This window comes from Rhinolophus sinicus, chromosome 15 (genome assembly GCF_057876585.1).
Source record: "Rhinolophus sinicus isolate RSI-liver-muscle chromosome 15, RSI-T2T, whole genome shotgun sequence".
Classification (NCBI taxonomy): Eukaryota; Metazoa; Chordata; class Mammalia; order Chiroptera; family Rhinolophidae; genus Rhinolophus; species Rhinolophus sinicus.
Window position 1 is genome coordinate 101,298,228 of NC_142515.1, and position 25,268 is coordinate 101,323,495.

The 25,268-nt window shown below is 33.2% G+C and overlaps 2 protein-coding genes across 13 annotated transcripts in view; one reads left to right on the forward strand and one right to left on the reverse strand.

Moving 5' to 3' along the window:
• Positions 1-25,268, forward strand: part of SAP30 (Sin3A associated protein 30) — a 104,784-nt gene that overhangs the window by 3,064 nt on the left and 76,452 nt on the right. For 9 of the 12 annotated variants that reach the window (XR_012498127.2, XR_012498128.2, XM_088792539.1 and 6 more), the window contains exon 3: positions 343-441. Coding sequence is in view for 9 of the 12 variants with exons in the window: in XM_088792539.1 (XP_088648665.1) it covers positions 343-441 (99 nt within the window). In the remaining 3 variants the exon portion in view is untranslated. Of the gene's footprint in view, positions 1-342; positions 442-2,574; positions 2,915-13,367; positions 13,431-20,586; positions 20,677-21,059; positions 21,136-25,268 lie in introns of those variants that run through there. The other 3 variants (XR_002137467.3, XM_019733178.3, XM_019733177.3) reach the window with 3 other exon arrangements.
• Positions 13,019-23,375, reverse strand: SCRG1 (stimulator of chondrogenesis 1). Its single transcript, XM_019733179.3, has 3 exons — positions 23,216-23,375; positions 15,634-15,889; positions 13,019-13,252 (listed from the first exon to the last, which is right to left on the reverse strand). The coding sequence occupies exons 2-3, from the start codon at positions 15,873-15,875 to the stop codon at positions 13,198-13,200; spliced, it is 297 nt and encodes a 98-aa protein (XP_019588738.2). The 5' UTR covers positions 15,876-15,889; positions 23,216-23,375; the 3' UTR covers positions 13,019-13,197.

Genomic DNA, 25,268 nt, shown 5'->3' on the forward strand with positions numbered 1-25,268 from the left:
GATGAAAATATATGAACAAATTTTTTAAAATACTTGAAACATTTGAAAAATCTGAAAATGAAAGCAAAAATAAATATAGCCAGGTAACGAGCATTTCTACAATTTGACTTGTTATACTTTCAATTGACAATTCTTACAGTTCTATTTTATAACTTTTCCCCCCAATTTTTAATGTTTATCCTCAAAAGATTAAAGTGTTTAATACATTTATAGTTTTGATTATATAAAAGGCTTTTTAAATAATGGAATGAAATTTTTATTGTGCTGCAATTGAAATGTTGTATATATCAAAGATAAGTTTTTAACAAATTGCATGAATTAATTCATGTTAATTTTTTCCAGGTTGATCTATACCAGTTACAAGTAAATACACTTAGGAGATACAAAAGACACTTCAAACTACCAACCAGACCAGGACTTAATAAAGCACAACTTGTTGAGGTATTTATGAGTTTTAAACTATTTAAAACTTTAAATGAGCTTAGCCATACCAAAAAAAAAGGTCATTAAATGCTAATGAAATTGTTAACATAGTGCATGTAACAATATATTTTCATTAGAGAGATCAAAATTAATTAACAAAATCTATTGTGGAAGAATCTAGTTACCTAGAAATGTTTGTCTACCTCTTAGGAAATTTCTTTATGTAATCACTACTCAATGGATTGTATGTAGTTTTCTAAGCATCTTCTAATACTGGCTTTCAGAAATATTGAGTGAAAATTTTTTATTCTCATTCTAGAAATATGTTTGTTTTAAAATTTCATTTATTCAGTAAATATTTATTGAACACGTAAATGAGGTATAATAAAATAAATTAACAAGCTTTGGCATCTTTATTAGAATTTATTTTTTAAATATTCTGATGGAATAGGTCTTACAGGTAAGCCCATAAACAGTAGTCCCATAACTTTCTGATTTAACCATTTCAGAATTTGTCCTTGTTGATGTTTGTTTTATTTTAGGCATCCATGTGTTCTTCATATCTAGAAGATACAAAAATGTATATCCAAGCTTTTACTTAAATAGTTTGCTTTGATATAGGACTTCTAGTCCTTCAGTGAATTTTGAAAAGTTGCATGTGTATGTGTTCTCAGGAAATAATAGAACCAAGAAATCTGTGCATGATATTAAGATGTTTATTGGTAATATATATTTATACTTTAATCGTATTTAAAATAGAAATGGTTAACCCATTTGACAGAATAGAAATGTTTATATAAATTTTCTTATATTCTTTAGCTTGAATTTAATCCAACGTTTTCTAAAATGTGCATATTAAATAAGATAAAAGATGAATAGAAGGTACAGTTCTTTGGCAGAATGCTTTTTAACATTGTTAAGATCCAATATTTAAAAAAAAAAAAAAGATCCAATATTTTAACTTTTTAGCCAGAATTTCTTCTTCCTTCTTGCCTTGGCAACAAAATTCATTTTTTTCTTTAAATCTGATTAGAAGATCTAGTCCTTTGGATTGTATAGCACATTACTATAACATAAATATAGATATTACCTGCCATGATAGAACTGTATTGATATATACAAACACTAATTGAGTGCGAATACTTTTGCTCTGGGACAAATGAGAACCAAAGAACTGATTATTATAAATGTTATATTTAAATGACATGTTTTTAAATGCATAAACCAAACTTGAAGTTTTGAATAATCTGATCTTCTTAAAAATTTTTATATTCTAGGGCTATTTTCTGTTTTAGAAATGAGAAATAGCCATAATTCAAATAGCCGTGAATGTTATAATTTACTTAAGTCAGAGATCCAGATATTTATGATTCCAGAGTTGAATAACTATCCTCCTTACATCTCGTAATTATCATTTAGATAACTTTTGTTTAAGAAGTTTTATCTTCTATACTAAATATGCATAAGAGCTACCCCAGTTTAGTCTATTGTACTTCTTTTGGTAGCTGCAGTGCACTTGATAGATTAGCACAGTGAAAAGGCAAGAAAGCAGGTAAACATTCTTCAGCAAACATCCCTCTTTCCCCTCATTTTCCATTCATAATTTTTATTCATAAAAATTGTCAGGAAATCTTAAATACTGCCAATAAATGAATGAATGTAAGTTGTAACAAACATATTTGTAAGGTATTTCGTGGTTTTGTTTCTCTAGTAGCAAAACTTTTTCAACTTCATATTTGTCCTTTTTCTCTGAGTAGGGTCTAAACCATTATTACATGGTGCATGTGGACTCATACATTCCATTTTATTTCATTGATATTTAAAATGTCAACCTAAAAATACTTACTTCCTAATCTAGATTCCAGTTAAAAAATTTAAAATAAGTAAAAGGAAATACACATTCTAATTAATGTATATTTATTTGAGTGGGCTGAAGGTCCCTTTAAAATCACACTGTTTCTTGTTCATAACATCTTATTCTTATATGCTTTTCACCCTGTTCGTATTTTGTTAAATGCAATATATTTTTAAAAGGAAATAGCTCTTGTCATCACATACCACTTTTTCTTTTGATGAAAGTGTTTTTTACCTAGTTTATGAAATCTATTAATATCTATAATTTAATTTCCTCAATTTTTTTTTTCTTTATAGATAGTTGGTTGCCACTTTAGGTCTATTCCAGTGAATGAAAAAGACACCTTAACATATTTCATCTACTCAGTGAAGAATGACAAGAACAAATCAGATCTCAAGGTTGATAGTGGTGTTCACTAGGAGAGATGGAATTGAGACTGAGACTTGGATATTCAGATGTTAAGACTGTTGACTGTTTTTTCACATGTAGAAATAAATGTTCCTTGTGTATTTTTTCTACAGAGGATTTTCTCTGATTTTATTTTCTTTGTTTCTGACTCTAATAATTAGTTGGAAACTCATATTAAATGAGCTTTCCTAGATTAACACATATTTTAAATAAAGGTTATTACTATTATAGTTGCTTCAGTGTATTTATTTTGTGAAACTTGATTTTTATTTTAAACTGACCTTCATGGAACAGTATTAATTGAGATTTTAATATAAAGATCATTTTGTCATTCCCCCACCTTTTTTTTTAATTCTGAGTAAGAAATTAACAAGTTAAGGAGAAGTAACAAATATAGTTCATTTGCTTTCTCTGGGACAATCTGGTTTGAAATTAAGGATACCCTAAATAGCATTATTTTGTAAAGCGCTTTTTAGTGTTAAGTTTTAAAAAATAGACTTCCTTTGGGATGCAATTTCTTTTTTATTTCCTTTTTTATTATTGCTTGATGAAGTATCAGGAAGAAAAAACAGTTTAATTTAATGCCTGCCTCTTTCCAAAGACTTAATGTGCCATCAAAAGTCAGCACAGTGCTACAAGTTCAAATAAGAACATAGAATCAAATAGTTTTAGATGTTTCTTTAAATTTTGTCTTAGAGAAAAGGAGTTTATATGGCATGAATATAAAAAGAATCTCAAAATGCCGCTTAATTTCAGTCGTGTCCTGTGCTGTTTACATTGCAAATTAAAACTAATAAATTGGAGAGATCTAAAAATCTAACAAGATCGTTGGAATTTAGTCATGCATAGCTGACTTGATTTATATTTTATTTCCTTATCTCCTTCTCTGCCAGTTCTCTACTGAATATTTTTAACCTCTGCTTTTCCTGGATTGTATTACTTACCCAGGTTCTTAAAATTATAAGTGAAATTTACATTTTGTGACATCACAACAAAGCAGTCTGGAGTGAAGTGTTCTGAGATCGTGGTGTAGATTTTAGGCTGGAAATGGATGAGACCATTAATGTAACTCAGGGTTTCTCAAAGTTGACAGTTGTGTCTGATAATTCTTTATTGTGAGAGGCTGTCGTCTGTGTTGTAGATTTAGCAGCATCACTGGCGTCCACACACCAGTGCTAGTAGCACTCTGAAGGTGTGATAACCAAAAATACCTCTCACCATTGCCAAACATCCCCTCGTTGCAAAATCACCCTTGGTTAAGAACCACCTTTGTAGCTAAATCTCTACAGCACTGGTTCATTAGAAGGTGAGTCTGTCTGGCTGAGTGTATTGACAGCTAGAAAATACGGTGAACAACAAAGTAACGCCATTGTTTTTGCTGTGACCATTTAAACATTTACTTCTTTACTGATGGGTAGAAGCTGTGATAATTGGTATTATAGAATCCTCTCAGATCTGGCATTCCAGAAATCTCTCTGAAAACTTTTGTCTTAGCTATATGAAAATGAACCACATAGTAACAAGATGTTTATTTGAAGAAAGTATTACTTCCAAATTTTATATTTTTACCTAAACTTACAAAGACTTAATTTTTTAATAAAAACTTAACTGTAGGCTTACTTTTTCCTGTAAAAAAACTCTATTCTTGTGAAAAAAGCTGGAAATTATTTGCTTACATTAAAATGTCTGTTTATGAGTATAACCTTGGACTAGCAATGTTAGTTTCATATAGTTATTTGCATAAAATGTAGTTGAATAAAAAATGAATTAGTGTTCTAGGTGTTGATTATCCAATAAATCCTTGTTAGAACAATTTAAAACAGGAAAAACTTAGAATTTAAGAACCTCATCAAAGCTGAGGAACTCAAAAAGTAGTAATGTAAAAGTCGGTTTTATATAAAATGTTTAATTCTGTGCTGTTGTGTTTAAAAAATTGTGAATTCTCTAGAAACCATTTGTATCAAAACAAAAAGTCAATGGAAACTCATCTGTAGAGCTGGGGTTACTTTTATTGTTAGAGTATCAGAAGATTGACTGCCTTTGGGGTAGAAGAAAGAAAACAATGATGTGTTCAAGAAATAAGTCAGTTATTTGGTGACTGAACAATTTAGGAAAAGGCTAAAAATTAATACCTGAAATATATTTAAGAAAACAAGCTCTATTATTTGTACATAAAGTCTTTTTAACTGAGGTGAAATACACATGATATACAATTAACATTTTAAAGTATACAATTTGGTAGTATTTAGTATACAGTGTTATACAACCACCAGCTCTAATTTCAAAATTTTTTCATCACCCCATAAAAACACTCATAGGTAATCCCAATTCTTCTCTTCCCCCATCCCTTGGAAATCTCTAATCTGCTTTCTGTCTCTGGAGTTGCCTATTATGTATGTATCATATAAAGGCAATCATACAATACAGTTAACTCCTGAATAACGCAGGGATTAGGGCCATGGACCCTCCTTGCAGCCAGAAATCCACGTATAGCTTAAGACTTGTCAAATACATACTTAATTATTAATAGCCTAATGTTGAACCTTAACTGATAACATACATAGTCGATTGACATTTTGTAGTTATATGTCTCATATACTGTATTCTGAAACTAAGCTAAGCTAGAGAAAAAATGTTACTAAGAAAATCATAAGAAAAAAATACATTTACAGTATTTATTGGGGAAAAAACCTGTATAAGTGGACCCACATTGTTCAAACCCATGTTGTTCAAGAGTATAAGTGATTTTGTGTCAGGGTTCTTTTACGTAGTGTAATGTTTTCAAGGTTCACCCAAGTTGAAGCACTTAAGTACTTGGTTATTTTTATGGCTGAATATATATATATATATATATATATATATATATATATATATATATATATATGTATGTATGTATGTAATGGTATATACAGAGGGTGACAAAAAAAGTTTGCACAATTTAAGAAAGGAAAAAACTATTAAAATTGTAATAATATCACTGATAAAAAATAAATACAAGTCACATTTGACTCCCCAATTACAAGAGGTGCTCAAAGTGGTTACCATCAGCATAATTTTCCTTTCTTAAAATGTGTATATATTTTTTTGACACTCTGTACATACCACAGTTTGTTTACCATTCATTTATTGATAGACATTTGGGTTTCTGCCTTTGGCTTTTATGAATAATACTGCTATAAACATTCGTATACAGTTTTCTCATGGACATGTTTTCATCTCTTGCATATAAACCTAGGAGTAGAACTGCTGAGTCACATGTTAATTCTATATTTAGTGTTTTGAGTAACCTCCAAATTTTTCCGTGGTGGCTGAACCGTTTTATATTTCCACCAGCAATGAACATGATTCCTATTTCTCCAAATCACCAATACTTATATATATTTTTTTTTAATAAAAGCCATCCTACTGGGTGTGAGGTTCTACCTCATTATGGTTTTGATTTGCATTTCCTTAATGACCAATAATGACAATCTTTTCACGTGCTTTTGGCCACTTGTATATCTTCTTTGGAGAAATGTCTATTCAAGTCCTTTATTCTTCTTTTAATTGGGTTTTTGTCTTTTTGTTGTTGTGTTTCGGAGTTCTTTATTCTGAATATTATTCTGGATATTAAATCCATAGCCGATATATGATTTGCAGATATTTTCTTCTATAGATTGCCTTTTCACATTCTTGATAATGATCTTTGATGCACAAGAGTTTTTAGTTTCTAGGTAGTCCAATTTATTGAGTTATTTTTTGTTGTTATAGCTCAGACTTTTGGTGACACTTCTAAGAATCCATTGCCACATCTGAAGTTTGGAAAATTAACCCCTATGTTTTTGTCTAGGAATTTTATAGTTTTAGCTCTTAAGGTTATTGACCCATTTTTGAGTCAGTTTTTGTATATGGGGTGAGTTAGAGGTCCAACTTCATTCTTTTGCATGTGGTTATTTAGTTCTCCCAGCACCATTGGTTTCATGAAGACACTATTTCTCTACTGCATGATTTTGGCACCCTTGTCAAAAATCTATTTGCCATACATGTTTAGGTTTATCTCAGTATTCTCAATTCTATTCCATTGGTCGATATTTCTGTGCTTATGCCAGTACTACACTTTTTGGACTGCTGTAGTCTTGTAGTAAGTTTTGAAATCAGAAGTGTGAGTCCTCCTACTTTGTTTTTCTTTTTCAATATTTGTTAGGTTATTTGAGCCCCCTAGAAGTTCCATATGAATTTTAGTATGGGTTTTTCTATTTCTGCCAAAAAGACCCTTAGGATTTTGATGAGGATTATATTGAGTCTGTAGATCACTTTAAGATTGCCATATTCAGAATGTTAAGTATTATTAATATAATCCATAAACATGGAACATCTTTTCATTTATTTAGTGCTTCTTGAATTTCTTGCTACAATGTTTGTAGTTTCTAGTATACAAGGCTTTCACCTCCTTGGTTAAATTTATTCCTGATATTTTATTCTTTTTGATGCTAATGTAAGTGGAATTATCTTCTTTATTTTTTAGATTGTTCATTACTAGCGTATAGAAAAACAACAGATTTCTGTACATTTACCTAACAACTGCTGAATTTGTTTATTAGCTCTAGTAATATTTTTGTGTATTCTATGAGATTTTCTTTATATAGACTCATGTTACCTAAATAGAGGTAATTTTACTCTTCATTTCCAATTTGAACACCTTTTATTTTTCTAGCCAAATTGCTCTGATTAGGACTTCCAGTACAATGTTGAATAGAAGTGGTGAAAGCAGCCATCCTTGTTCTTCTTTTGTTTTTTTTGTTTTTTAGGAAGAGAGCTTTCAGTCTGTCACCACTGAGTATAATGTTAGTTATGGATTTTTCATAAATTCTCGTTATCATGTTAAAGAAGTTCCCTTCTATTCCTAGTTCGCTAAGGGGTTTTATCATAAAAGTGAAATTTTGTCAAATACTTTTTCTGTAACTATTGAGATTATCTTTTTTCCCCCTTTGTTCTATTACATCAAATGATTTTCTTATGTTGAGCTACCCTTGCATTCCTGGGATAAATCTCACCTGGTCATGGTATATAATCCTTTTAATGTGCTGTTGGGTTTGGTTTGTTAACACTTTGTTGAAGATTTTTGCATCTGTATTCATACGGGATATTGGATTGGAGATTTCTTATACTATCTGTCTGACTCTGATATCAGACTAATGATGGCCTCATAGAATGTGTTAGAAAGTATTCCTTCCTCTTGCATTTTTTGGAAAAAGTTAAGTAGGTTTGATGTTAATTTATTGTAAATATTTGATTGAATTTACTAGTAAATCCATCTGGTCCAGGATATTTCTTTGGTGGAAGATTTTTAATTACTGATTTAATCTCTTGTTATAGGACTGTTGAGATTTTTTGTTTTTTCTTGAGTCAGCTTTGGTAATTTGTGTGTTTCCAGGAATTTGTTCTTTTCATCTACATTATCTAAGTTGTTCTTATACAATTGTTCATGGCATTCTCTTTTAATTTCTGTAAGGTCGGTACTAATGTCCCTCCTTCTAGTTCTAATTTTAGTTACAGTTATGCCCTGCATAATGACATTTTGATCGATGATAGACCACATATACAATAGTGATCGCGTAAGATTATAATGGAGCTGAAAAATTCCTATTGCCTAGTGACATCACAGCTGTAGTAAGGTCACAGTGCAATGCATTACTCACATGTTTGTGGTGATGCTGGTGTAAACAAGCCTACTGCACTGCCAGTCACTAAAATATAACATACAATTATGTACAGTACATATGCTTGATAATAATAATCAACTTTGTTACTGGTTTATGTATTTGCTATACTATACTTTTTATTGTTATTTTAGAGTGTATTCTTTCTACTTATAAAACAATTTGCTATAAAACAGTATGGTGTGTTACACTGGCAACAGTCTCATGCATCTCATGTTTACCCCATCGCTTGATTGCATCATTTGTCTTGTACTTGATTTAATCTCATTTTATTTTCTATAGTAACATGCTATAAGGCTTGTTGTCTAGGGGCAATAGACTATACCATATACCTAGGTATGTAGCAGGCGATATCATCTATATTTGTGTATAAAGTACACTCTGTAATGCTCACACACACACACACAAAAAACACCTAATGACTGTATTTGTATCTTCTTTTTTTCTTAGTAGTATACTTAAAGGTTTGCTAAATTTGTTTATGTTTTATTTGGTGTCATTGATTGTATTTTTTTAATTTTCTATATCCTTTATCTCTGCTCTAATCTTTATTATTTCCTTCTGCTGGTTTTGGATTAAATTTAATCTTCCTAGTTTCTTAAGATGTAAATTTAGATTGTTGATTTGAGAACTTTCTTCTATTTTAATGTAGGTGTTTACAGCTTTGAATTTCCCTCTGGGTACTTCTTTCACCACATCCAATAAGTTTTCATACATTTTACTTTTGGTTTCACTCATCTCAAAGTATTTGCAATTTATTTTGTGATTTCTTCGGTTCATTGGTTGTTAAGGATGCACTGTTTAATTTTTACATGTTTGGAGATATTCCAGTGTTTATTCTGTTATTGATTCCTAGCTTAATTCCACCATGGTTAGAGAAGATAGTTTGTATGATTTCAATTATTTTAAATTTATGGAGAATTGTTTTATGACTAATATCCTAAAGAATGCTCCATGTGCACTTGAGAAGAATGTGCATGTTGCTTTTGTTGGATGGAGTGTTCTGTATATATCTTTAGGTCTAGTCGATTTGTAGTGCTCACGTCCTCTATTTCCTTATTAATCTTCTGTCTGGATTTCTATTAAGGTAAGGTAGCGAGGTCTTCAACTATTATTTTAGAGCTGTCTATTTCTCCCTTCAGTTCTGTCAATATTTGTTTCATATGTTTTCTGGCTCAGTTTGATGTCTATACATTCATAATTTGTATATCTTGTGAATTGAGTCTTTTGACAATGCAAAATGTCTTTCTTTGTTCCTTGTAACAATTTTTTATTTACAGTCTATTTTGTCTGATATTAGCATAGCCACCCTAGCTCTCTTGGCTATAATTTACATCAAGTTTAGATGGCAAAATTCAGATTATGATATCTAGGTAAGTGATGGTGATTCAAAAATAAATTTTTGTCATTGTATATTAATTTATAGAGTTAGTTTAAAAATGTCAAGCATTGTCTTGTGTATATATATGTGTGTGTGTGTGTGTGTGTGTGTGTATATTTTTCATAGATTAGTACTGTTTAGAATCCATCCTTTGAGATTATGGAATTCCTTATATTTCTTTCTAGCTGAAAGTTGATGCTTTGAACTTTATTTTATGTGTCATGTCCTAGTTACATGGATAGTCTACTGGTCAGCTTTAGTCCTCAAGTAATAGTTGTATTAATTACTATATTATCATGTATGTGAATATACATATGTGTGTGTGTATTCTTTTTAATGTATACTTAAGGCATCAAATCAATTTTGTGCCCATAATACCCAGTAGAGATTTTTTACTTCTAAACCTCTGGCAATTAGATCATATATGCTCTTTGTTGAAAATTGACTGTAGATTTTTATTCGTAAAGAATATATGGGCTACATATATGCCACACATTTCTCTGTAGATATACCACCCTACAAAGATGAACACAGTATGGTGGTACCATTCTGTAGAAGTAAATTGAGAAAGCTAATTCACTACCAGTTTACTATAATTTTCTAATATCAGTTTCTCTTCAAAATCTTTGAGAGAAAAATTTAGGCTTAGGCTGTTAATGCAAGATGATTATTATAAACATGTAAATTTGATTATTGTTTCCTTTTGGGAAAATTATTTTAAAGCCTGTAATGCTTTACTGAGGATTATTTACATGTTAAAAGCATCTGCCACAATATATTTTGCAAAAATGATTTATTATGGAAAGAACTCGTGTGTATCTGTTGGCAATTATAAGGAAGTTAAAGTTGCAAAATGATCTCTGAATGTTCTTATCTGTCCTCCTCTTCCTCCAATAGTTGTTGCTCATTGTTTTGGTTCTCCATATTGCTTCCAATTCTCTAATAATCCTTTAGGATTAGTACCAAATCCTAGCACACAAAAATATTCAAGGAATCCCTATGGATTATGATGAGGAAAAGAGAAATTTTATCAAGAAGACATGCGCTATTAGTATTACTGTCAACTTTGTGCTCAGGATCATTGGATTCATAGTGAGAACAAGGATATAGAAAACTAAAGGAAAAATACAGAAACTTATTCAGTAAGCATTTAGGATGTATGAGCTATCCGAAATGAACAATGTATTCCATACAAGTAAAGGTTTGCTTTCCTAAAAAGAAAATAGATTAGATGATGCTATTAAATAATGTAGTAGTTAACACTAGATGCTAGAGGGAGAATGGCCATATTTAAAACCTGGGTCTACTGCTCTGATAATGTAACCTTAAACAAGCTATTTAATCTCTCTAAACCTTGGCACTTTGGCCATAGAACAGGGATCATGACAGTATCTACCTCATTCAGTTGTAAGACAGTGTTTAGAACAATAGTAAATTTTTAATAAAAGCTTAGTTGTCTTGTACCTGAAAGCTATTGAAAAAATAAAGGGCCTATTCATTAATAAGACTGAATGAAATTCGGCTTTTCAAAACATAATGACCTAGTCAGAAAATGTTGCATAAGGTAAGTTGTGTGAATATTCATTTTTTTACATTTATTTGGTCGTATAAGAAAGAATGTATGCTTCTATAATACAATAATTTCTAAAAGAATGTAATTGAATTTCGTATTACAAAGTTATTTCTGGAAAGAATATGATGAAGAATAATTACTATAATCTATAAAATTCCATTTATTAAATATTTAGCTTTTTTTCAAATACTATTTTTCTCATCAGGTTTTAATTGTAGTAATAAGGGATCATTTATTCAAAAGCCATTGTTGCCTCACATATGCCCTCACTCTGTTGTGTCATTTCTAGAGATACTGAATCTTTACCACTTATTTTCTCCCTTAAAGAGAGGCTATACCAAGTAGATAATGAAACTGGTTAACTAATGATTTTCTTTATTTACCTATTCTATGCACTGTTCCAGAAAGGATATAAGACTTTCATTATTGAGGTAGTCCGATTTTAATACCAGTCAACTCAGTGAAGAAAAAAAAGCCCAATCAAATCATGTTATGTTGAAAAAACAAGTTTGATTTTTTTTTTTAACTGTTCTACTTCATGCATTTTTGTAGGAGGTCTTACTATTTGAAAATATGTTCTGGCTTATGTTTATGCAGTTTTTAAGAGGAACTGAATTCTGACTGCCTCAAAATTATTTGTTTCAGCCCAGTAACACTTATTGAACACCGAATAGATACCAGCTACCATAGGTGTGGTCTTCACAAGCAGATTAGGGATCTCCAAGGATCTATTTCCATTAAATAATGTCACTATTATTCACAAAAGGATATCTCCTAGATTTACTACTGGTATGGTGCTTCTCCAACTTGTCCCCACAGCAATATTTTGTATAGCACCCTATACCTCTCCTGTCACAGGCTTCACATTTATAAATAATTATTTGCAATTATTACACTTTTGATAGAATACAAATTCCAAGAAGACAAGTCCATCTTATTCAGTACTACATCCCCCGATCTTAATAATAGCTTGCACTTAGTGATCGTGTAATAAATTTTTATAGCATGAAGGACTTTCTGAAATCCCACTATGGGGGCATAATCAAAGCTGTTTCTAACAATCAGAAAATACCTTTGAAGGCATCTGTTTTATTTACTTTTAAAATTCATGTGACTTTTTAATTCTCATCCATTAACATGGTGTTTTCTTTTAAATGCATGTTTTGTTGTTCTCAAGAAAAATTGATACATTGGGATAGGCCTCAGAGCTTTAAGGATACAACTGTGTGTGTGACTGTGTGTAGTATATGGGCTTTGGAATTAGGACTCTGCTCAAATTCTTGCTTTAATTTTTGGCAAATTCTTAAACTTGAGTTAGCAGCCAAAAAATGGGTTTAAGAATACTTAGCTTGAAGGTTATTGTTATTTTTAAGAGAGTAAAATGAACATGTACTTAAAATAGTGCATGCATAATATACTCAAACATTGGCACCTTTTCCCTCTTACTAGAAAACTTCTAGTTTCCCTTCTAAGAACCTCAATTTGTATCTGATTCTTTCCATTAAGTATTAGATGGTCAATAACTCAACTAAGAACTAAAGATTCTCAGTCTTTGAGCCAGGATTATGGCTATTCATCTGGGGTACAGAATTCTTTTACTGAACATAGTGAACACTTCATAGATGAAAATTTTCTAGCCAGAATTTTTAACCAGTGCCAACAATGTCCACAGAGAATAATTAAATTGAATTAATTTTTATTACTACTTATTTAACACAAGTTTGCTTGTCTTGGACAAGTAAAAATTTATAGAATCTGTGCTTCATTGCACTGGATAGAAACTAGAATTGCAGTTACACTGATATAGTGCAGTTTCTGGGAAATTAAGGGTGGTGTTCTCCAGAATACATGAAGATTCTCAGTGATTGTTGCAAGGGATCACAAAAGAGATCTTTGGTCCAAAGAAGACATCTCTGAAAGAAAATAGAACATCGGTTACATTTAGCTGAAAGCTAAGATATGTATTATTCTTTTCTGGGTTAAAAATGGACAGTGATTTCCAGGATTTCAGATGACTATTCTTTTTAGGTGAATAAAGTACAAAGAGAATGAATGGGAGGACTTGCCACAGGAGACACAAAGACCAAGAAGGTAATCAATTCTACTTTACACTATTTGTCACTGATATTACAGTACCATTTATTTATAAATAAAAGGAAAATTAGTTGATGTCAAAACCTTATAATCATACAAAAAAAAACACCTCATTACTTTGATATGAGTGGGATGGGCCATGAAGTTTAAATCTATAGATAAGACAGAAGATTAAGCATCTCTTAGAAAGTCAGTAAATAAATTTCTAGTTTTTATAGGGAAGGAGAAATGTTAAGCTACTCTACTCTTGTTGAAAAGATCACAAAAGGTAATGTATAAAAATGTATGGAGAGGGTGGCTGGTTAGCTCAGTTGGTTAGAGCGCGATGCTCGTAACACCCACCAGGGTTGCCGGTTGGATCCCCACATGGGCCTGTGTGAGCTGCGCCCTCCCAACTAGATTGAAACAACTACTTTACTTGGAGCTGATGGGTCCTGGAAAAACACACTTAAAATAAATAAAAAGTTTTTAAAAAAATGCATGGAATAATATAAAATGGTATATATGATTATGGCTTATTAGAAATATACTTAGTGTATAATGTACAACATGATAACTATAATTAGCACTGCTGTGTGGTATTTTTTGAAATTTGCTAGCAGAGTAAACCCCAAAGGTTCTAATTACAAGGAAAAATTTTTAAAATCTTGGTAACTATATGAAGTAATGCATGTTAACGATAACTAAACTTACAGTAATCATTTTGTAATAGGTTTATGTCTGTCAAGCCATTATGCCTTGTACCGGTAAACTTATACAGTGCTGTATGTCAACTGTATCTCTAGAAAAATGCAAAAAAATAGGATGTCAAATTAAAACTTGTGTTTACAGGGAGAAAAAAATATGTACATATATAAATATAAATATAAATATAAATATAAATATATATATATATATATATATATATATATATATATATATATATATATTTAGCAAAATAAATTTATTGCTCCTGGGGAAAAGATAACCTCAAATTACATAGAAATTACTTTTATATATTCATACTTTTATTCTCATTCATTAACACAGCTAATCATAAAAGTGTATCATAAAATAAATACAAGCACATTTCTGTAAATTGGATTCAAACTTTATAATTACAAAAAAGCAAACATGGTATTTTAATATTAGATGGTATTTCATTTATATAGTCTGGGGAAAATTAAGTCATTTTGTGGAATCAGTTAACTCACGTTCTTGAAATTATCATTGAGTACCGTGTTTTTCAAACTTGTCATACATCAAAAACACTTAGAGAGCTTGTTAAGCCATGATTGCTGCTCCTCACCTCTAACATTCCTGATTTAGTATCTCGAGCCCAAGCGTAGATACACATTGTTAATAAGAATTCAGCTGATCCTGAAGCTGCTGTTCTGAGAACCGCACATTAAGAACCAATTGGCTTGGTAGAAAAAACAGTCCAAATCAGAAGACCTGGTTTCTACTGTCAGTGCTGATATTAACTAGTTAGGTGGGATGGTGCTGGTCATTTTACCTCTCTGTACCTTTCCTTGATAAGATGATTATATCTGCTCTTTCTACTTCACAGGTTTCTTAGAAAAATGAAAATTTGATGACATGTTTAAAGTAATTAGAAAAAAACTTATTACGAAATAGCCCAGACCATAGTATTTGAAAGATTCCTCGGTAACCAGGAACTAAAATCAAGAACTAAAAATATTTATTGGTTTATCTACTATTGTATTAAACTTAAAATAATCTACTTTCCAACTTAGTGGATAATTTTTATCTAGTTCATTGATGGTTAACTCATACATAGAGCTAGAAAGTCTTTGACCGTTACCAACCTTTTGTCCAGTTAATTACTTGATCCTGTTCACTGGAATCTTTTATCTAAAGCCTTTTATTAATTTTCATATTGGTTTAAAGTATCGACCTTGAAGTTGATCTCTGCTACTGATGGATTGTTTTGTGGTAAAAATCAGATAGGGAATTTAGAATGTAATAGATTGGAGTGTTATTAATTTTCTGGATTTCATTTGGTTTTATTAAAATCTACCAAACTCTGTTTCTTAAATTAAAACATTCAGTTCCACACACAATGGCGATAATTCTATAAAATAGCTGAGATTTGAACAGGATTTTACTAAAAAGGGTGAGTAATTTCAGCAAACTCATTATAAAGGTGTCTTTAAAAGAATTGTTATGCATACGTTTCATAGCAATATACTTTCCTTACTTTGGGCAGCAGAGCAATTCACTGAAGTTGCAGTAACAGATCATCTCACATCCCTTCCCATCCCAGAAATGATCCTGGGCGTTCACATCAATCTTTGTCAGGTCAGCTACTCCTTCAGGAAGGTTGTGACAGTTGCGATCTTTTAGTATCTTTCTGTAGCAAGAGAGTCGATTTGCAGGCATGGTTTGGACTCCTAGCAGCAAAGTTAGCCCAACGGTGACAGCAAGTACTATAAATTTCATGTTGGCTTTTGGCCCTGAGAAGAAAATCCAAAGTGTGTCAGAGTTTGGTTTTCTTTGTTTGTTTGTTCGTTTTAAAGATGGAATTCATCTACACATAAAGTTCTGTAGCATTCCCATAAACTGCATAGAAAGGAGTTGATTTTGTATTTCTCCAAGTTTTAAAACCATCTACAATAAAAATCACTTAGAACGTGTGTTAAAAATTAAATGCCTGTGATCTATGAGAAATGCTGGGGGAAGGGAAAAGGTGGTGGTCAGAGCTATAATTTGCACTTTAAGTACCCAAAGTATTTTGTGTGTGTGTGTGTGTATTCAGTAGAGAAAAACTGCTTTGTAAGATAGTAAAAGTCTGATAAATTTCTATAACAAATAGCATCATCCAGTACAGTGGTTCTTGACGTTGCACATCTGAACAATACTGTCAAAGAACTTGAGTTCCACTCTGATGGAAACAAAAAGCCCATTTATGCTGACATTGACAGAAAATATTCTATAGATATAATACAATTAAGTTTTTTAAATCTTTCAGAATTATTTCTGGGACACATTTTTGTTGCAATTTTTTCATAATATTGTGAATTTTTATTTCTACATAGATTGTTTCATTTTAGCTTCTATTGGAAACAGAGGCTTGAATTCCCCCTAATAAACATATAGCCTGTTCTTAAACACTTACAATGACGGGGAACTCATTATTGGCTAAGTCAACATATTCTACTGATATAATTCTAATGTTTCCCTTACTGTAAAATATTTTTCTGTAGTTACTGTCCACCAGTCCTAGTTTGAACTCTTGGAATTGTACCAAACAAGTCTAATTCCTCCTCCAGGAGATAACTCTTAAGTACAGCATTTGCATACAACTGTGGACTATTTATCATCTATTTAATCAGGCCTTTCTGCCTTCCATATGAGACATGAAAAGAATGGAGGCTATTTTAGTAGCAAAATAGTGGAGGAACCAGAATCAGCATCCACAGCCATTCAGTTTTTATCTTGTTGACAGGTGCCAAAGTATCTTTGCTAGTGTGGAGTATTAAAAAGAGGGTAAGATAGATATGTTCATTGTATTAGGTTAGTGCAAAAGTCATTGCGGTTTTTGCAATTTTTTAAAATCTTTTAAACCGCAATTACTTTTGCACAAACTTAATACTTTGAAAGAAAACAATATTGTTGAAAGGAAATTTTAGTATGATGTTTTCAGTGATTAGATGCATCTACCAAGGCAGTAGACTGGAGGGAATTGTAGGGCTCACCTCATTTATTTCCCATCTCTCAGGAATCCGTATTCTTCCTTAAAAATTCAGTGTTTTGGCAAAAGTCGTGTTATGTATTGTCGGTTTTTTGTTGTTTTAAGGGAATGGATAAACCTGGTTCTTGTTACTCTGTTTTAGGCAGAAGCAAAGTTTTTTATGTCACTCTTACTATTTGTAGCTATTTTGGGAGGAATATGAAGGACATATACCCAAATCTTACAGAGCCTAAAAATGAACTGCGTGGTATGCTGGTAATTTTAATACTTAAGCCAAATTCTCAGAACTATGTTTTTCCCTTCTTTTACTCCTTTTCCCCAATTAACTTATGGCTCCTCTGACTCCCATTTTTTTGAATAGGGTAAGTAGCTATTGGGTCCCAAAATACAACAAATAAGGCCCATTATGGTTTGCACAAGGAGCCATTCAGGCTGCCCTTCCTACTTCTGGAATGATGCTTGTTTATTTTTTCTAGATGAAACAGGCTGCTGAAATATAGCCTGGAATCATTCCCTTATCTTCAGGTCCAAATCTTTACATACTGTCTCAGGTAACTTAGAATCTCTCTGCCCATACCAAGACCAAACTGGCAAGGGTATTCAGAAGAAAAGCAGCCAATATTGGTCAAGTGACAGAGTCAGAGAATAGCACTGATGTGGGGCTCACTGATAAAGTGATTAAGTAATTATGTGAGAGACAGGAAAACAGGAACAAGCTGGTTTAATCTGGTCCCATTTAACCAACTTTTCTTGAGTGTTTCCTTTATGCCAGGCACTATCCTAAGTACCAGGAATATCAAAGGAAAATATTAATAACTAAACCTATCCTCGTCCAAAAACTCCAGTTCATTTGCGAAAAAGCTACAATCAGTGCAGTGGCTTCCATATGCAATCTGGGTCCCCATTACCTCTCTGAAAGCATCTACCGTTCCTCTTGTTCATTCTATTCCAGCTATTCCTCAAAAATACCAGACCCGTTCTTGCTTTAGGGCTTTTGCACTGGTGATGTCCTCTCTTTGAAAAGCTCTTCCACCAGATGTCTGCACCTGTCACTCCCTCAGCCTCTTCAAGTCTTTCCTTACTTTGTTCCTCAATAAGACCTGCCCCACTATCCTATTTAAACTTATAGCTCTCCTCACACATTCTCAATCTGCCTTAGTGGCTCTACTTTTCCGTGGCATTTATGAACCTCTAAATTGTTATAAAATATTTTTATTATGTCTCCCCAGACTTGAATGTACACTCCAGGAAGGCAGAGTTTTGTCTGTTGTGTATCCCAAGCACCTGAAACAGTGCTTGGCACATTAGTGAAGGAATAGATCGTATATCCTATCTCTAGATACTTAGTATTCTGACTAGAATCCTAAACTCAAGACCTAGTTGCAGAGAGCTGTTTATTACTAAAATAGGTTAGTGAGCTGAAACAGTGCTTGGCAGATTAGTGAAAGAATAGATCATATATCCTAATCTCTAGATACTTATAGTCAGAGGAGTTTCTCAGAATACTAAACTCAATATCTAGTTGCAGAGAACTATTTATTACTGAAAGAGGTTAGCGAGCTGTCAAATCTTTAAATTTACATGTCATCAGGTACTATTGTTTTAATTGTATTTAATTTTTTATAAATAATCTGATTTTAAAATGTACTTCCCAAATTCTGGTTATTTTCTTTTTTTTTCTTTTTTGGTCATAACTAACATTTATTATGGTCAGATATCTCATACCTGACTTAAAATATGTATATTTGTATGTGGTGTACATTTATCAGAAGCTTCAACAACAACACACACCATCTGCCTTTTCTCTAACCTCTCTCACTAGATTTTTCTCTATCAAAAGTTTGGGTCTATGGGAGATATAGGAGGAAAGTCATAAACTCATTTTAATCTTCTTGCCTAATGGATTTAAAGAATTTTTTTACTATTATTTTAAGTCTTTGGTATTTTAAAATAGCTTTTATAGCTTCGATCTTCCTACTTTTTTGTTATGTAGTAATGTTCTTATTTTTGGTAATCCAGCTTATTTGTCTAATTTTTATGGCTGTTGGATAAACTCATGCATTTAGCCAATTTCTCATTACCCTTCTTATATTTCCTGCATATAGTTATTGTTTGTTCCTGAACTCATTTTATGACTGTTAACTGCTTGTTTTCTTTCCATTAGATTCTAATTAGAGACATAAACCTGATTAGATTTTTTAAAAATATTTTTTTCTCGATAAAAAGTAATAATACCCAATGTAAAACATGGACAATACAGAAAATCATAGATAGAATAAAATTCAACCAGAGTTTTAATGTAGAGAGTACTGTTAACATTTTGATGCCTTTCCTTTTGGTGTGCATAAGTGAAGGTGTTAAGAAGGAGAAATTGATCTAGAAAATGAAAGCTAACCTAGTAACAGAAAGCAGATCAGTGGTTGCCTGAAGTGGTACCAAGGAGGTGAGGACAGGAAAGTGTACAGAGGAACATGAGGAAATTTGTGGGTGATGGATAAATTCACTATCTAGACTGCGATGTTGATGCTTAATTATATACACATGGCAAAACCTTTCAAATTGTATACACAGTGCTAAACAAGCCAACAAAAATTAAGGAATAAAAAGTATTTGCTCTCCTGAAAAAAAAGGAGAAATTGAGAAGGCCAGTGACAGGATACTGGGAAACTCTAACATTTATGTTAGAAACATCATTTCTTTAAAACTCTAATTTCTTTCTCTGACTTACCTTCTACCACCACATACCCAGTGGCTAATACAATGCTTGGTCCATATTTGTAGTATTAAATGAATGCTTCTCTGAAAACACATTTTTAACCCTGAGCAAGAACCTACAGAAGTTTCATGTTATCCAAAAGACTGAACTTCTTTTGGCTAATCGTCCGGTCTTCTTTCCACTTGCCCGCCATACCTGTCATTCACTACTGCTGAGCTAATCGAGTTAGACCAGTCATCTCTTCAATCTTTCACCTGTATCTTTGCCTTGTTCTTCTCATCTCTTCCCTTTATGTTAATTTCTGACCAAACCTCAAACTCATCTGTTCTCAGAGGCCTTCCCTGATCCAGCGCATACCACGCTAACAGCTTCCTTGCTGTATTTTCCCATAGCACTTATGAAGGATCTGTACTACAAGAACTGTGAATTTGGCTAAATAATGCCTTGTCATTGTCAACATTTTCCCTAAGCCAGTCAGCCATATGGAGAATGTGACTACCTACAGCTGGGAGTGGGAAATTCACTAAAAGCCATTTCGCCATTTAGTGATGGTCATTTTGTGAATTTACCTAGACCCGGGAAGGAAGATCAGGAAAGATCATAAAGGGCCTTATAGGACATGATAAGAACTTTAGATTTTTTTGAGTCTATTGGGAAACGATTGGAAGATTTTGATAGAATAGTAACATGATCCGATTTATGTCTTTAAAAACAATCTTTTTTTTTTTTTTTACTCTATAAAGATGTGTTGTGGTGAGACAAGAGTGGAAGTAGAAAAAGAGGCTATCGGTGAAACTTGGTGGAAGATATGACGCAAGAAGGAAGGAATCAAGGTTGACTCTTTTTTTTACCTAAAGGCTATTCACATTTATTGAGCTGAGAAAGAAGTGGATGCAGTCAATTTGGGGGAAATTCAAAAGTAAATGTTTGGACAAGTTTGAGATGCCTGCTAGATGTCCAATCCAAGTAAAGATGTTGGGTAGGGAGTTGAATATGAGTCTGAGGTCAGGGCTGGAAATGCAAATGTGAGAGTCATCCAGATATTCATTGATAGTATTTATAGCTATTTTTTTCTGGCAGGGTAGTGAGTATAGGTTGAAAAGAGAAGCGGCAAAGGACTGAGGGCTAGAGTGAACCAACATTCAAAGGACTGCAAGAGGAGATGCAGCAACATAAAGGCAAGGACTCTAACTGCTACTTTTTCTGCATCTCTCAGAATGCCCGCTTCAACGCTCGGCTCACAGTGTTCAGAAAATATTCACTGAAGGAATGAAAACTAAATTGCTGGAAAAGTAAGTGGGTATGTTGCCATACCATGCACCTCTCCTGACTATGTCCATGCCAGAGCATAAAATAGTGTTTCTGTCACAGTCTCAGTCACATACAACGATGGAAAGTTCCACACCTGGCAAGCACTTACTGGTAGTTTTATTTTTCTTTTTAACTCTTTAGAAATGACATGTGTAAGCTAGTCTTCTTTCTTTATTTAAGTGCAGATAAATGGTTTTAATTTTTATTTTGCAAGAGGAAAAAAACGTCTGAACCAGTATGTTCCTGTGATACATTGATTGGTTTTAACATTAGAAGACACCAACCTTAATTCTTGGCAATCCGTCAAAACCATATATTTTTCAAGTTCCAACAAGATGAAATGACTGGCAAATTTGAAGCAAATTACTCTATATTTTTTTAAGCACATGCACTTAAAATTCCTACTGGAGTATATCCAAATTATAGAAGAAAATAAGGCTGAAAACGGAATATCTGGAGGAATAAGCAAGACATCCTCAGTTATCCTTTTTTTAAATTCAATTTTATGTAATTAATGCTGTGCCTAATGTATGATACCATTCATATTCCAATAGTGGCATAATATTGAAAAGATCAATGCAGAGGATACAGAGTTATGGGCAATATGTTTCCAGTTAAGCAATAAATCATTGCCACCATCATATAGGTAGGGAATTGCAAATCTTGATTGTGTGAGGGTGTTTGGCACCAGAAAGCTTCTGACTGGTTGGAGTTAAATGGAGACTTAAAAAGAAAAGGTATTAATGGCCAAAACTAACAGGGCTCTGTAGTTTTAAGTGCTGAGACATTTATGGTGCAATGTTCATATAGGCAACTGATGTCAGTTCTGGGAACTGGTATTAAAAGAAGTGGAATGAAACTGAGTTGATGAATTAGACAGAAAGAGCAGTCCATTTTCAGATTTCTTTCAAAACATAGCAAGAGAGAAGCAAAAGCTACAAAAGTAAATGAAAATTACAGCCCAGAACTTGACATTTAAAATATCAAAATTATAGTTGCACGAGATTAAAATTGCTGTCCAGTCTGTGATGTTTTTCCATCTTTCTTAAGAGGATGAAAACCACTGTTATTTCAAAACTTCTCTCTGTTTCTTATTAACTGTGTCAGAAGAGGTTTGTGTTAGAATGACTGAATCCTGAAGTGAAACTTCTCAAAGTGTATGTTAAAGGAATTGAAGTGGTATTAGAAAGTGGGTAAGCCTTTCGAGCATCACTAAAACAAGAGAACTTCATCAGTAGAAAACTAAAGTCCATATCCTCCCTGAAGGTGATCTGGCTTCAGGCCTGTCAGAGAATGCTAGAAAATGATATTAATATTAATATTCAGTCTTGCATCATTCTTATTGTTTTTCTGACCACAATAGATCTTTATCGTGGAGAAAAGGACCAGCATTTCGGAGAGCTTTTCACAGACTGTGTAACTAAGTTAAGGAATTTAGGAGAGGAATTTTTATAAGCCCCAAAGGGAAAAAGGGTTCCCTTTATCTTAGCAGTACAGACAGTGCTGTGTCTCATGGCCGAGACACCAAGGATAAATTCAATGAATTCCCTTTTTGTGTCACACATTTATACCAGTTTCTTTTCAGGAATCGGGATTTTTAAAAAGCAAAAACCGTTTGCTTTCTTAGACATTGTAGTTAACGTGATGTCGAGTACATATTATAGAGATATAGCTATTGCATTTTTTAAAAATGATATACTTCATCATTCTCACATAGTTCTGAGAGATGGACTAATAAGCTCCTGTTATGTCAGACTAGATTCAGAGTGGATGTGTGTGTTAATCAGAACTAACAGAGAGGAAGCTGCCTCTTTTTAAAACTTTGATGAAGTGACTTTCCCAATTAAGGAATTTACAGTTTCTCTTCTCTTTCAGTCTGATTCTTTTCCTTTATTCTAAGAAGCATCTTCTCTTTCAAAATACATCCGTCATTTCTTTAGAGGGTCTCTTTCTATCTTTCTCTTATGACTGAACACATAAATACATTTGCTCTATTCTGTAGCACTAGTTTGGAACAGAATAAATGACATAAAATGATTTTTAAGAAAAAAAATTACATACCTTTTCTTCTTCTTTCCTTTTGGTCTTCTTGGCAGAGGAATCTTTTAAAATGCTCCAACCCACTGGGTGAGTTTGGGCAAAAGGAGAAGAGAGGAGGTGCTGGAAGGAGGTTCTTCACAAACGAACCTTTGTCTGCCTTGTCTCTCGCCTGGGATTGACAGACTTGCTGCTCCAGCCAAAATTGGGGGGGGGGGGGCAGGATGGAAGAGAGACTGGGCTGCACAGACTGCCTCCCGTGGGTTCTTACAAACCAGGCAAAGATGAACTAAACAGCTTCTTTACAGAGGGAAATAACGAGTCTATACAAGAACCCCAGAGAGGCAGACTTGGAGCAATAAAACATAAAACCGAGGGATTTAAAAAGAACACAGAGAGTGATTTTTGCCTTAAGAGAAATGTGTGTGTGAGAGACAGAAATGGAGAAAGAGAGAGACATTGAGACAGATAGGGACAGAGAGACAGAGAGTTAGGGAGAGAGGGAAGGAGGGAGAGAAGAAAAAGGAGGAAAAATGGCTAATACGATTTAGGAAAATAGCTGAGCACCTCGTCCTCTTCCACAGTTTGTGTTTTTTCACCAAGTTTTCCTCACCATCTGGATCTCTTATTATAACATTTTGGTTAGAGATATAATCCAACTCTCCAACTCCTCCCCCAAAAAGTCATTACCAGACAATGAAAAGCAAAAAATAAAACGACTAAAGAAGAAATCTATTGTATGTCTCAGAAATAAAGGCACAAAAGCACTCTGTGTTGCGTGTTAGCACTGTATTGGAAAGTTAGCATCTGTTAGCTCTCCTTCACTTATTGGGTTTTTTAAAAATTCAATTTGGGATGGTGTTGCTGGAGTTGGAAATATTATAATAGAATAAGGATTATGTAGACAGAGAATGGAGGGAAGGTCATTCTAGGTTGTATCAATAAAGGCATAAAGGTGAAGGACAGGGTAACAAGGTTGGGAATTATAGGCAGTTTTGTGTCCTGGAACTAGGGATGGTGGAAGATAAAATTACAGGGCCAGAAAGAGACAAGTCGATGAAGTACCTCATATGCTATGCTAAAAATTGGGGGTTTTATCCTGAAGGTGAATGGACAGATGATGAAAAATATTTAAAAGGATGCACCCCTGACTGCAGTGTGAAAGAAGGATGGTATGAGAGGAAAGAGACTGGAGGGAGGGGGCTCTTGCCCCCAGGAGAGAAGAGAGTTAGGAAGCAAAACTGAAAAGATTTGGTGACTAATTAGGTTTTTACGTTTAGGGTAGGTGTCGTTGAGAGAATGGTAGGAAACTTTATTAAATAACTTCAAAGGCTTGGCCCTTTGGATGGATGGTGCTCTTCTTCATCTCAGAGAAAGAATACAAGAACAAGAGCAGTTTTGGTTGGAGTCGGAGTGGGAAGACGGAAATGAGTTTGTTGTGAATGTTGAATTTAAGGAGCCCTAGATGCAATTGGAAATGTTTAGCTGGTTAAATGGACTTGTAACTCAGAAAAGAAGTATCAGCTAGAGAATTAGAATTTATCAACTCATCAACTAAATATTAGCTTAATAACTAATCTAGTTATTCAACTAAATGATAGTGGAAGCCATGGTTATACCACTTCAAAGCTACTGAGCACTTACTGTGTGCCAGGTACTTCACTTATTTACTCCTTCTTCTGTCCCTATGAAGTAGATACTCTTATTAGTCCCGTTTTATAAATGAGGAAACCTCAGAGATGTTAGAGAACCTGCCCAAGATCTCTCTCTCTCTCTCTCTCTCTCTCTCTCTCTCTCTCTCTCTCTCTCTCACACACACACACACACACACACACACACACACAGCCAGAAAGTGATAAGACCTGAAAGTGGTCCTAGTGTCTAGGCTCTTCCCCTATTGTATCTCTTAGAAGGGATTATACGTAGAGTATAGAGAATACCGTAGAGGAGAGAATAGGGCTAAGATCAGACTCTTAGGAAGCACCGGCATTTAAGGCATAAGTAGAGAACCAGAAGTAGTGGAAAAATTAGGACAGTGTTGTCATGGAAGTCAAAGGAAGAGCATTTCAGGAAGCAC

Bases quoted from the DNA above. Each gene is read 5' to 3' on its own strand.
- SCRG1 (XM_019733179.3), bottom strand. From the start codon at position 15,875: ATGAAATTTATAGTACTTGCTGTCACCGTTGGGCTAACTTTGCTGCTA. The intron at 13,253-15,633 runs GTAAGGAAAGTA...ATTTTCTTTCAG, and splicing joins GAATTGCTCTGCTGCCCAAA to AGATGTCTTCTTTGGACCAA.